Source organism: Sinohyriopsis cumingii, chromosome 1 (assembly GCF_028554795.1).
Source record: "Sinohyriopsis cumingii isolate HCF-2022 chromosome 1, ASM2855479v2, whole genome shotgun sequence".
In the NCBI taxonomy this organism is placed as follows: Eukaryota; Metazoa; Mollusca; class Bivalvia; order Unionida; family Unionidae; genus Sinohyriopsis; species Sinohyriopsis cumingii.
This window is the reverse complement of record NC_142961.1, coordinates 165,594,567-165,608,439: the sequence shown is the minus strand read 5'-3', so window position 1 is coordinate 165,608,439 and position 13,873 is coordinate 165,594,567. Positions and strand designations below refer to the sequence as shown.

At 32.9% G+C, this 13,873-nt stretch overlaps 1 protein-coding gene across 1 annotated transcript in view; it reads left to right on the top strand.

Annotated features, from left to right (window-relative positions):
* The first annotated feature begins 6,057 nt into the window (after positions 1-6,057).
* LOC149808313 (fibrocystin-L-like) overlaps positions 6,058-13,873 on the top strand; it is a 171,334-nt gene continuing 163,518 nt past the window's right edge. The window contains exons 1-6 of the mRNA XM_089966857.1: positions 6,058-6,135; positions 6,564-6,606; positions 10,659-10,729; positions 11,824-11,940; positions 12,314-12,403; positions 13,258-13,526. Of these exons, the coding sequence (XP_089822983.1) occupies positions 6,105-6,135; positions 6,564-6,606; positions 10,659-10,729; positions 11,824-11,940; positions 12,314-12,403; positions 13,258-13,526 (621 nt within the window). The 5' untranslated portion in view covers positions 6,058-6,104. The remainder of the gene's footprint in view (positions 6,136-6,563; positions 6,607-10,658; positions 10,730-11,823; positions 11,941-12,313; positions 12,404-13,257; positions 13,527-13,873) is intronic.

The following is a 13,873-nucleotide window of genomic DNA, read 5'->3' as shown; positions in this document are numbered from 1 at the left end:
GGACTATACCTAGCATGGTTAATTCCCCTTTTATTGATGTGACTAACTTGAAACCTACACAAGTATTGGCTTTCCAAGAAGTTTGAAGAGAGTTCATTAATGGGTTTGGAAATATAAAAAAATTAAAAAGAATTGTGGAAGAAAATTAGTTGTATGGAGCAGGAGATGTGGGTCATATAGTCTATTTGAAGCAAGAATATTCTTTTCATGTTAAGCAGGCATGGGAAAACTTTAATCTGGTTTTGTTTGTTTTGTAATTGTTGAGTGTAAGAACATTTTTAGGAGTAAGGTAATCTCTTTTCTCTAAAAAAGAAAACCACGTAAAGTACATATAGCATATTCTAGTCACAAACATTTGTAAGGTACATGCAGGCTAACATGCATTAAATCTGTATCATATATGCAGCCTAATTCTAGTCACAAACATTTGTAAGGTACATGCAGCTAACATGCATTACATCTGTAACATATATGCTGCCTAATTCTAATCACAAACATTTGTAAGGTACATGCAGCCTAAATCTAGTCACAAACATTTGTAAGGTACATGCAGCCTAACATCCATTACATCTGTAACATTTATGCAGCCTAATTCAAGTTACAAACATTTGTAAAGTACATGCAGTCTGACTCTAGTCACATAAGGTATATGTGGCCTAACCCTAGTGACATCTGTAAGTTACATGTAACCTAAACCTAGTGACATCTGTAAGTTCCATGTAACCTAACCCTAGTGACATCTGTAAGTTACATGTAACCTAACTTGCATCACATGCATGCACTTTTAATATGGTGAGACTAATGCAATGCAGTTTACATGTAACCCTCAAAACCTGACTTACAGAAATAGTACCTAGTTTGATTGAATATTTTTGTATAACATGCTCAACCCAGATTGATGATACTTACCTATATTGATGCTATGCGCTTTAAACCATTTTCGTGTGCTGGCATATATTATCGAGGCACTAGTACCTGATTAGTTCAAGTTTCCACTGAATTTTCCCACCTACAGCAGATATTTTGACAGAGTCAGACATAGTGCTTAAACTATAACTTGTTGCATTAATAGTATGGTATTTCAGTTTATATTCACTACTTGTTAACAGATTTTAATCTCAGTGTTACATAGCTTAGTGACATAATCATCCAATGTTATGAAATGCATAATCAGAAGTAATCAAGTTTTCATTGGCCTTTTCCCTGCATAATCAAAAGTAATTTCATTTTCATTGACCTTTTCCCTGCATAATCAAAAGTAATTTCATTTCCATTGGCCTTTTCCCTGCATGATCAAAAGTAATTGAGTTATCATTGGTCTTTTTCCAGTATTGTCAAAAGTAATCAAGTTATCATAGCTGTCCTTACTAAAAGAACATGGTAAAAAAACCTTTTACATGTTTGAAAGCATCATAATAAACTGCATTTCTTGGCAAAATGACCTTACATTTGGCTTTTAAGTCATTAACAGTGAGAATAACAACCTCAGATCCTCATGAACTTCATGTTACATGGTCACAGTGCCCAAAATGATTATTGATATCTAGGCAATTAAAGCTGAGAAATGCATTTAATGTATAATGGCTCATTTAGATGAACCATTTGAGTTATGGCAATATTTAACAATAATAGAGAAATATTTATTGTTGTCATTATCATTGTAACAGCTAAAGAACAATTAATTGTTTGTCTTGATCTTTGTAACATCTAAAGAACAGTTAATTGTGTTACAACTGTATGCTATTAAAATAAGTAAGTGAAAGAAGCAGAATCAGCAATTTTTGTAAAACTTGACAAATAATTTAGATATCTCAATTATAAATGAAAATTTAAGAGGGAATTAGAGTACTGTAATAAATCTAAAATAAATTAAAACGTTCTATCACAAGTCCAAAAGAATTTATTGTTCCAAATGAATTCCAGGTCCTGCATGTTCTGATGTACCAAAAGCCTTGAATGTGCTAAAGTTTCATCAGTCTTGATGAATCACACAATGGCATTGTCCAAAATTCCTTTGAAGTGATTTACAATAATTTCAAAAAAGTCCAGTCATGTGACTACTTTGTAGTATCAGTAAATAATTTAAATAAATATTCCTCTCAAGTTAAATCTAAACACAATGTTAAATACTTCTGCAGACTGAAAATAAAATAAAAACTAATAAAAATTGGAATTTGGGATGTATTGTTATCTTCTTCCTTCTTACATACATTCCCATGACTGTATCATGACTCTGTGTTGCAATACCTCCTACATGACTAGGTCACAACACAACCCACCTGACTTAATCATCCAGAGGAAAATTATCACAAACTGTAAGCAGGTTCATTAAATAGAACTTGAACCAAAATCAACAACCTATTTGTAGCTCATTACCTTAAAATAAAATCTGCACTCATGAACAAAAATTTACTATATAATATCTTGTCTACAGATGATTGTTACATTCAATGATCATGGCAAAAAATAAACACACAAAATAGATATACATAACATTTGATTGTCTTATTCTTTGTAATATTTAATGAGCAATTAATTGTTTGTCTAGATCTTTGTAACATCTGTTGAACAATTGTTTGTCCTGATCTTTTTAACGTCTAAAAAAATAATTGATTGCTTGTCATGATCTTTTTAACATCTAAAGAACAATTAATTGTTTGTCTTGATCATTGTAAATCTAAAGAACAATTAATTGTTTGTCTTGATCTTTTTAACATCTAAAGAACAATTAATTGTTTGTTTTGATCTTTTTAACATCTAAAGAATAATTAATTGTTTGTCTTGATCTTTTTAACATCTAAAGAATAATTAATTGTTTGTCATGATCTTTATAACATCTAAAGAGCAATTAATTGTTTGTCTTTACCTTTGTCACATTTGATGTCTATATGGTTATTGAACATTATCATTATTTGTTCCTGCACTAATTTCATGCACATATATCTTTTATCTAGGGTCTATTCAGGACCACATTTGTGCAGCTTGAAAGACACAGATGCCATTGCTGACACCTTGTAAGTAACAATGTCCTAATTGATAAGTACCATGTATACTCACATATAAGTCCTAATTGACTTGGTACTAATCTCACATTTTAAGGTGAGAATCACTCTTATCTGATTCAGCCTAGTTGAACAGACAAATTATAGCACTTTGTTGCAAAAAGGGAAGCTTATGAGGGTTGATTTGTTAGGTAGTTATTGTACTCCTAATGTGTTAAGACTACTTAAGTATTATCAAAGGAACAATTTTAGTCCATTAATTGGTCTCTTACCACTTTAGAGATTAATTTGGCAAATTATGTCAAAGATTTAATTGGTTTTAAATTCTATTATGTATGTGTTGTTATTAACATGATTCAGATAATAATAATCATACATGATCTGCATGGCATTCATTAAAAGAATGAGTTTTCTGTTCCATATAATGAAAGGCATTCTTTTAGCTATAGCTTTTCATATTTAGAGTTTTCTCTAAGGTAAGCTATAATTTGGTCTTTCATAAGAATGAATATACTGTAGTAATGGGCAATAAGAATATAAGGAAACTTACCAAAACTGACCCACTGTAACATGGTTTCCAGCAAACTGACCAAATATTTTGGTCATGTTAAAGCTGTTCTGGTACTGCTATAAGATCTTGATACTGGTCTCCTTTATGAAGAAATCTAAATTTTTGGTCCCAACAGTACCCAGTTTAGGATATATATATATATATATATATATATATATATATATATATATATATATATATATATATATATATATATATAATGAAAGGCATAATGAATGTATGCCTGCATGCAAAATATTATATATTTTTATTGCTTACTTTATGCTAGTTGTACATTGAATATCAGAGCCTTGTGTTTGTGTGGTAAATATTTTATCTTTTTTGAATTTTTATTATTTATTTTGTTGTTTATCTAATTTTAGCTCTACTGGTAATAGACCAGAAGACCTTATGGGATAATCTATTGTTTATTTTCCATTGTCTGTCCATCCAATAGTGCAAGTTTGTTGTCCCGACTCGTTCTTAACTACTTGGAGGATTACTTTGAAACTTTACACACATATTCATCCCATTATCTAGTTGGTCTAAATAAAATGGTACTGCTTGGATATCCAATATGGCTGTCATAGAGGCCATCTTGTTATCTTTACTGCTTCTGAATGGATGGTCATATCACATGGGGTTTTCACTAAAAGACTTCTTATGATGTCTACTTGGTCTTAAATGAAAATGGTGGTCATCTGATGTCCAGTATGGCTGCCACAGTGGTCATTTTGAAAATTGTATTGCCAGTCCTACATGGATAGCCATATCAACATAGAGTTTTCGCTAAAAGACTTCTTGTGATATCCAGTTTGTCCAAATTAGAATGGTGCCACTGTGATGTCCAGTATGGCAGTTAAAATACTTTTTATGATGTCTGCTTGGTCTTAAATGAAAATGGTGCTGATCTAATGTCCATTATGGCCACCACAGTGGCCATCTTGAAAATCGTTCTATTGCTACATATTGTCATGAGGTTTTCATTAAAAGACTTCATATGATGTCTTGTTGGTCCTAAATAAAAGTGTGCTGATCTGACATCCAATATGGCTACCATGACAGCCATCTTGGAAATCGTTTTATTGTTATTTCTCCTAAATGGATAGTCATATCAGCATGGGGTTTTAACAACAGGACTTCTGATATCCAGTTGGTCCTAAATGAAAATGATGCCAATCTGATACCTAACATGGTCATCATGGTAGCCATCTTGAAAATATTATGATGACTTTACTGCAACAGAAAGTCATATTGATGGGGGATTTTCACCCAAGACTTCTTATTATGTCCAGTTCATTGTTATTGAAATTATATATGATTGGCACAGCAGCAGTCTTGAAAATCTTGTTATTGCTACTCCTCCTGAATGGAAAATCATATCTTGAAAATATTGTTCTCAAATGGGTGGCTATATCAACATGAGGTTTTCACAAATAGACTTCTCATGATACCTAGTTGGTCCTAAATGAAAATAGTGCCACTTGTACATTCAATAATGCTGCCATGACCACTGCCTTACAAAGCTTATCACTAATCCCCATGAATGGGTGATCATTATGACATGGGTTTTTGCTAAAAGGTTTCTAATAATATTTGATTTGTCCTAAATGAAAATAGTTTTAAGCTGAGATCCAATATGTGAACCACAGCAGCTAATTTAAAAACCTTGTTATCGCTGATGAGTATCAGAGCTGGTTTCAAGACTTGACAGTTAAATGGCAGAAAAGGTTTTATCTTGAATTCCTGGAAATTCTATTTGCTCAGTAGAGCATCAGTCCCTTTGTCACAGGATGAAGCTGGGTTGGGACTGGATTAGGGAAGACACCAAAAGCAACTGCGTTTACAAGATGTTTATTTATAAACGCAATTTAAATATTAACAAATCTGACACCATTATAAACAAAAAGATAAGGAAAATCATAAAGTTCCTAACATGGTACTATCAACAACAACTCAATGAGAAAAAACTCAAAACATGAATTTAACAAATGGAATTTCAAAACTGACATGAATTCCTATCACCAATAAACAAAATAAAAGTGATCTACACCCCAATATAAACAAAGCTTTTAATGTATCGTTCATACAATGATATTGAAATGCATGTGCATTTGAATGTATCGTTCAAATAACGATTTAGAAAAGAATGTAAATTTGAATGTATCATTCATAAAACGATATTGAAAAGCAGGTAAATTTGTATCGTTCATATAATGATATTGAAAAGAATATAAATTATGAACCTATCGATCGTTCACATAACGATATAGCAACTGGAATGAATGAAATTATGAGATGCAATAGTGGAAATAACATGGAACACTATATATAACTATCGTGGCGCCCATTTGACGTCCAAGATGTAACTCCAGTTCCACGTGCTCTAGTCAATGGCCAACGAAACCCGAGTACATTTTTGACAACATATACATATTGATATACCTCATACACAATTTCGTGACACCCTTAAAGGGATTCTTACTTATTTTTCTTACTGTTTTGCTAGCTATGGAGTGCAGTTGAACTCAGAGACCAGCACATGGGGATACATGAAGTGTAAAATGGGAGGAACATACGTTGGTGAGTTCAAATTTAAACTCTTATGGAAAATAAAATAAAATACAAGGCTGATAATGTCTATACATTCAGCATTTAATTTGTATCCAATTATTTGGCATTGTATTATTAATTAGTTTAAAAAATACATAATCTTCATGTGTACTTATAATGAATTGTGTAAGGAATATCATGTTGGATAGAAAAATTTTGTTAATTTGCTCTGAGGTGATACAAGTAGAATTTACTTCTTACTTTTAAATTCAGGATTTTACACATATCTGGAATTTTAGAAATGTTGCATGTATTCAGTCAGAAATTTTTAATTAAGCTGTTGTGTGGTGAGGCTGTATTTAATGACTGCAATATTTGTTCATATTTGTTCTTTTATGTATTAAAGTCAGAAAATTTAATGAATGTGCTTCATCACTTGCTTAAACTTTTTTCAACAGGTAACTTGAATACCAGTTTCATAATTGAAACACCCTATGGAAGGTAATGTAAACAGATATTGCAAATGTTTACCATTAAAACTTTTCCTAGTAGCATAGATTTCCATCCTGAATGAGGGTTTGACAAATTTTCAAAATACGATGGATTAAAAAATGCCTAGCTTAATTTCATAATCCCTGAAAAGGTACTTTTCTTATACTGAAAATGAAGGGAAGAAATTACCCCAGCCATTTTGAAAGGAAAGGGGGGAATGAAACTATAGAGAGAATTCATGAGGACATCAAAGTAGGACTTCAAAATATTGTGTTTGATTTTGCATGTTTTCTTAACTTTTGTGTGCAGTACTTATGAAATTATAATGAATCTCACAATCATACATCCTGAAATAGACCATTCTGTGACATTATTAGGTGTTGATCAGAATGGTTTGGTTTGGTTTTGTGGGTCAAACTCATTTACCCCTGGAAATTTTTGTCATTTTTGCTTGAAATGCAAGTAGGAAACACATTTTGGTGGCTACTTCTGGGTAAATCCAAATCTGCTTCCAAGAGAATATTTTTCATTTAGCCTGATTCCTAGTTGTGTTAGAAACGTTTTTCATTGGCTATTTCACTTGCACATGTGCAGAAGGGTATAAGTGTTCATTGGGGGTTTATTTTTTTGCTTATTGGACCCATAATTTTTTAATCCTAGCCAAGTTTTACTCCAAATCCAGAACTTATCCTCCTTTTTGCATTGGTTTGCCTGTCTGTGTACAGTTCAGACCAGTATGCCTAATCTGTGTCCAAAAAGTATGGAATCCAGACAAAAATTTTGATCCCAAAAAGGGCGAATTATTTGGTGGAAAAAAATCGGGTGTAAAAAATGTTTTCTCTCAGTATTTTATACTGCGAGTCTAGATTATTTTTTGATATCATTGTAGTGCTACATTTCTCTACTTTTCTGTAATACCACCCACTTTGGTGTATCTTCATGCTGCAGAGCACCGAAGTAGGGTACTACCTCTTAACGCATAAATGTGGTGCCATGGGTTAATGATTTAATGCTGTGTTTTAGCACATGATTGCATATACACAGTGGGTAGTATATCTATTGGAGCAAGAACTCAGGGTGGAAAAGCCCAGGGAATAACTACCAACCCATGGGAAGCTTCTGGCAAGTTTCTACCCATGTGGACAGAGGTGATTTGTCAGTGATCCTTAAAGGCAAGCACCTAAGAGCACTCTGCCTCCATCAGAATTTGTATTATTGAGGGCTGTGCACTCTATATGCATGCCTTTGTGTGCACAAAGTTTGAGAAAGTATTCTTTCATTCAAAATTTTAAAATATAATGCAGACTGGTAAAGTTATTTATAAGGAACTTAATAGTGTATAAATATTTAAACTTAGTTTTGATTGTTTGCTATGTATTTTCTTCTTTAGATACCTTATTCAGTAATAATGTCTTAGGAATATAGCTATTACCTCGAAAATCAAGCCCTCCTGAACTTAAATGTTTAGCTATGAAAGGTAAAGGTTCTCTGCCCACATAGATGGGAGTTAGACAAGACTGATCTCCCCCTAGATAGCGGAACTGTAGGTGCCAAATCCTGTTCATACTTAGTTACAACTACTGCTTATTCAAAGTAGCATGCTCAGTAGGTACCTCGCAAAAATCCAGTATCAAGAGTTACTTGTATGCATAAATGGAGCAGGTTGGAGGAGTTTCTTATATCAGGGAAACTGAAACTGTGCCCATTGAAACAAACTGTCCAAGTTTATGAGTACATGGTGTCACATCTCAGCAAATGGAAAAACCGCACTTGGCTTATGACAGATGTTCTCTTTCGATCCTTTAGTAATAACAATTTGTATGGAGGCAAGTATGGCAGGCCTTTGGATTGTGGCCTATTCAACATTGACTATTGCACATCAGAATCCTAGAAATGAATGCCATAGTAACAGCATTTAATTGGTGGCAGGACACAATTTATGAAAAGGTCATACTCATTCTATTTGACAATTCCACCATGGTAAATTATCTCAGACGGCAGGAGGGCAGAATTCCCAGACCTCTGCCTCCTGGTTTGGGATTTTCTAAACTGGTGTCATAACTGACAAATACATATTCAAGTTCTGCACATTCTCGGCCGACTAAATATATTAGTGGCCTTGTCCCGAATTAATTAACTATTATTTAGTTGTATTATTACCTGCTGAGATTGACCACTGTAGATCAATCTGTGACAAGGTGAAATGTAAAACTCGCACACTCTATCTCCCCAGTCCCAGATCAGAAGTCCTGGGCAGCTGATGCTCTTTACATGGCTTGCAATGGTGTAGACAGCTACTCTTATCTTCCATCACCTCTGATGATGAAGAGCTTGCAGAAAGCAAGGAAATTAAAGTTCTGTCTTATCCTGACTCTCCTTTCAAGTGGTAAAACTTGTGGATAAACGATTTGTTAAATATGGCAGTGGAATTCAACGGAAGTAAAGTCCTTTTCTAGTCTGCTCTAGCAACCTCGACAGCCAGAGTTTCTTTTGAACCCAGATATGTTGAACCTGCAAATTGAGACCTTACTGGGAAAACCCTCTGGGAAACATTTTTTAGAACAAGTGATGGAGAGAATCACTCAGGTGTACGAGAAGTGGAGAATTTACTCACAGTGGTGTGAGGAAGGACATGTTTCTCTACTTAAGAAACCTTAGTAGGTAACTGTCTGCTATAGTTTTTCAAGATGAATAAACTAGCACCCATCATGATATAAGGATACCATTCCACAATATCAGATATGTTACATCACCATGGAAGGGTGGATATGGACATACAAAAACCTCTGCAACATTCTGGGAAACTTTGATTTGTGATAACAGAAGACTTTGACACTGTGCCAGAAATGAAATCTACCATGTATTTTCCATTATTGAGCAAGGTAGCTTTTGAGCTGCTCTTCAAGTCAACAATGGTTCATGGTTTATCTCTTGCATGAGACATTCTTCTTACTTGTCTGATCTACAGCAGGTATGATCAGAGAAATAAATTGCCAGTCAACCCATACTATTTACAGTTCCTTCAGGATGGTTCAATTTAACTCATGATGGCCCCTGCCTTCATTGTGAAGAACAGACTCAAACTCATGGGCAATCAGTCTTGTGGTGAAACCTATTTGTATGTTGGACTCTTTGCCTCAGGACCATCTTCAGTACCTTTGAAGAGGAAAGGTTGATACTTTAAGATCAGACTTTATAATCATGGATAAACTTGGTTATTTATTCTGCATTCAGAAAATTAACATAAGACAAGGTTATCACACGTTTCATCACACATTTCATCTGTTCAGGCTAGAACAATTTCCACCAGCATGTGAAAGCAGCTGTGCCATAAGTAGTTGTACATAAGATTATAAGCCCATAACAATATTATAGAAGTTGTAGGAGGTTGGTCAGAGATGACTTGCGTTAGGTTTACATCTGAAATCTTAAATAGTGAAAGGCTAAGTTAGACCTGTTTGGACCTATAGTAGCAGCACAACAAGCAATTCTGAAGGGATAATAGCCATGAATAAGGTTGGTTTACAAGAGTAAAATTATACGATTCAAAAATACTTTGTTGGTCATAATGAAAATGCAGTATATAATTGCAGTTCAAACAACATCTTGATAATGATGAAAATGAGGAGCAAGTCATCCCCTTCCTTGTAAAAAATAATCATGTTTTAATGTCTTCTATGACACAGGCAAACTTTAATGGATTTTACAATGGTTTGGAGATGGCTCTTGTGACAGATGCCAGGTCAATGTTTAGCAGAATTATTTATAAGAAATGGTTATGTTTTGTCAGTTTTGTTGAAAGAAATTATTTATAAGGGTATAAAGATTAACAAATATGATGCAAAAGAAACTGGAAAACCCAAACAGTAGAGGTTTAATATAGTGAAAAGTTCCCAGTAATAATCAAAAATATATGCAGTGCAGAAGGCAGTGGTAATAGAAGAATACAACAACACTTTCTTTTTTCAGACTTTTGTTAGGGATATGGATTCATATTTGTTTCTTTGACTGATCAATTGTTTGCTGTATTGAGTTTTCTATATGCTAGGTTTATTTTGCAGATCTCTTCCTGATAGCATCGTACTGAAGATCTTCAATGATGACAATATTGCTATGTTTCAAACTTACACAGGTAAATCTAGTACCTTTTTAGTGTGACAGGATTGCCATTCTTCAGGCCTACACATAGGTAATCTTGTACCTCTTGGGTGTAACATGACTGCCATCTTGGAGTTTGTCTTGTTTTAAGAGGTCTAAATAAAATATTTATTTTCCAGAGCTTATATACCTTGATTCAGTGATTGTTGTTGTTGTTGTTCTAGGGTTTAACGCCATTTTTTAGCACAGGATATGGCAGCCACTATAACTGGTGGAGGAAGAACCCTGGAAAACTCAGGGAAGAACCACCGACTCACGAGAAGCTACCGGTAGGCTTTCCCACGTACCTACGCTAGCCGAGTCTTTGATTCAGTGGTACCTAGTCTTGTCATTCTTATCAGGTATTTTCATCAGAAACAGTTTGATTTATTCTTACAAAACTGTATGTAAAACTGTTATGTATAATTTAATTTTAAAATTAATTTTCAATATATTGGGATTAATTATTTATAAAATACTTATTTAGTTTATGATTATAAGTATTATGCACAACATAATTTTTTTATTATATTAAATAATTTGAGTTTTGATGAAATATTGAACATTTGTCAATACCATATCAAGGTATAATCTTTTTTCAAATGTGCATTATACGTAATAAAAATATTAATAAAATTTTATCTCTATTTATTCTTTAATTTTATTTATCTAGATATATAGAGAGATGGAGTGAGGGAGCGATGGAAGAATGGATTGACCTTAGTTTTAATTTGTGTATAGATGTCTGTGAAAATAAATAGGCTTATAAATCAGAGAGTGAAAAGAGTGCTTGATAATTTGGATATTTAAATGGTGAGACCCATAGTTATTATTACAGCGGTCAAAATTGAATTATATTTCAGTATAATCAATATAAGACCAATCATTACTGTTACTCACCTTTCAACAATGGTATAAATTGGCATCTTAGTTTCTTGATGCAGTTCAAAGTTGACTTCATAAATGTATTTGTATTGAATCATTTTAGAGTGAAATTAATATTAGATTATATTAGAACCCTTAAGAATTACGAACCATCATGCAGATTATGTCAAAAGACTGAGTTCCCTTACATAATTTTTGTTTCAGAAAGCACATCCATCTCTCCTAAATCAGGTAGCACAGAGGGGGGCCTTCTATTGACCATATATGGCAAATACTTTGATGAGCATCCCCCTTATTCTAAGGCCAGGGCCTACGTTGGGGGTAAGTACAGTGTTATGTGCTCAATGTTAATTTATATAATATCGTTCTCACAGAAAGCACAAAAGCAATTTTAATTATTTATGTTTTTTACTTTTAATGTAATGTATTTGACAATTTGAATAATATTAAGTATATGATTCTATTCAGCATTCATTTGTTTCATGCCAGAAGTCTTGATTCCATTCTATTTAGCATTCATGTCCTTCGTGCCAGAAAGCTTGAATGAACTCATTACACTTTGACTTGATACTTGAATTTTTATAAAACTTAAAATGTAAACTCAGATAGATTAACTAGATTACAAGCAGATGTTATAACTGATGACACCAAATTTTTTTTATAATCTCAAATCTGGTTTCTCTCTGTTTTCCAGAAACTATATGTGTAGTCAAGGAGGTGCAGGACACTTACCTTAAGTGTGAAGTGGCAGCATCACCATCTGTCCTGGGATCTGATTTTACAGGTAAAAGACTAATCAAAGACCGATTTTTTATGATGCCTTATGAAATCATTCAAATTTTTCGAAAATGTATTTTGAACAAATATGGCTAAAAGAATACCATCAGGTTTAAAAGGGCACTTAATGGGGTCAATGTACCAATCAGTCTTCTGTTTGTATACACTAAACTGAATGTATCTTCAAGTGTAAGTTTATTTCTAATTTAACTGGCACCAAAAATCCTCAGGTTCAGTTCTTTATATTATATATCATTTTAAAGAATTTCAGTTTCTTTGCTTTTATCTTCTGTCTTGAAGTATTACATGTTCATGTTTATTTGGAATGGAATTTTGTTCTTGAATTAATTTTGCAATTCTTTCTATTAACATTTTTAAAAGTTAACTTCTAATCAGCACTGTATAGTTAGTATTGTGCTGTTGTGCCATGAAATCTTTGAAATCAATATTTAGATTCTGCTATCGTTGCATCAGATAGTCAATCACCAACCTATTCAGTTAGTATGCAAAAATTTTGCTTATTCAGTAACTTTTATGATATTCCAACTTTTTATCCATAGAATGGTTTGTTTAACTTTTTACTACATACATATTTAGACTTTGTTTATTTAGTCTTTTACTTTCTTTCTTGACATTTATAAGCATGAAGATAATCAGGTAATCATTTATATATTATCTTATAATATTATTACACCATATGTCTATTTATTCACCTGTCTGTATGTTTGTCTGTTCACCTATAAGTATTTTTTAAGAATTGTATCATTAATTTATAATATCATTCCTGGTAACCCTAATTTAAGATTTTCCCTCTTACATCACGATTCAGAACTTAATATACATGAATTTTATTTAATGCAGGAGGTCGAGGCTTAAAATTAGAATACTGGAATGCAACAAAGAAGACTTTTGAGACTTTGGAACAAATCTGGAACCTCAGCACAAATGCCACTGATTATCATTCTGGTATTGCTGATGAAGCGTATTTTGAGGAGAAGAATTATGATGATTATGTTTCTCGTCTCTCTGGCTATTTCATACCTCCTCATGATGGAGAGTACCAGTTTTTTGTCAAGGGTGATGATTGTGTCAAGCTTTACTTTAGTCAGACAGGCCCACCTAGTGGAAAGGTAATGTTTAACTTTAAAATTAAGAGGTATTATTTTTAAGATATATTAAAATGAAGTTTCTTTCTTATCATGGGTTATTGTATATTTTTACCTTTATCTTTTATTTTAAAGAATTTTAACATTTTTTTTTAAGGAGTTTTGTATTAAATATTTTACATTTTTTTATCTTTACACTTTTTAAACCTCAAATTGGTGCTATGTAGTTAGGCTTGTGCTAATTTTTCTACACTTTTGGAACTTATGATTGGAGCCATATAGCTGTTAAACCCTATTCATACATAGGAGATATTACACAAGTGCTTGCTTCAAATAAAAATTAGGAAATAAGTCCAGGAAAATTTTTTTAA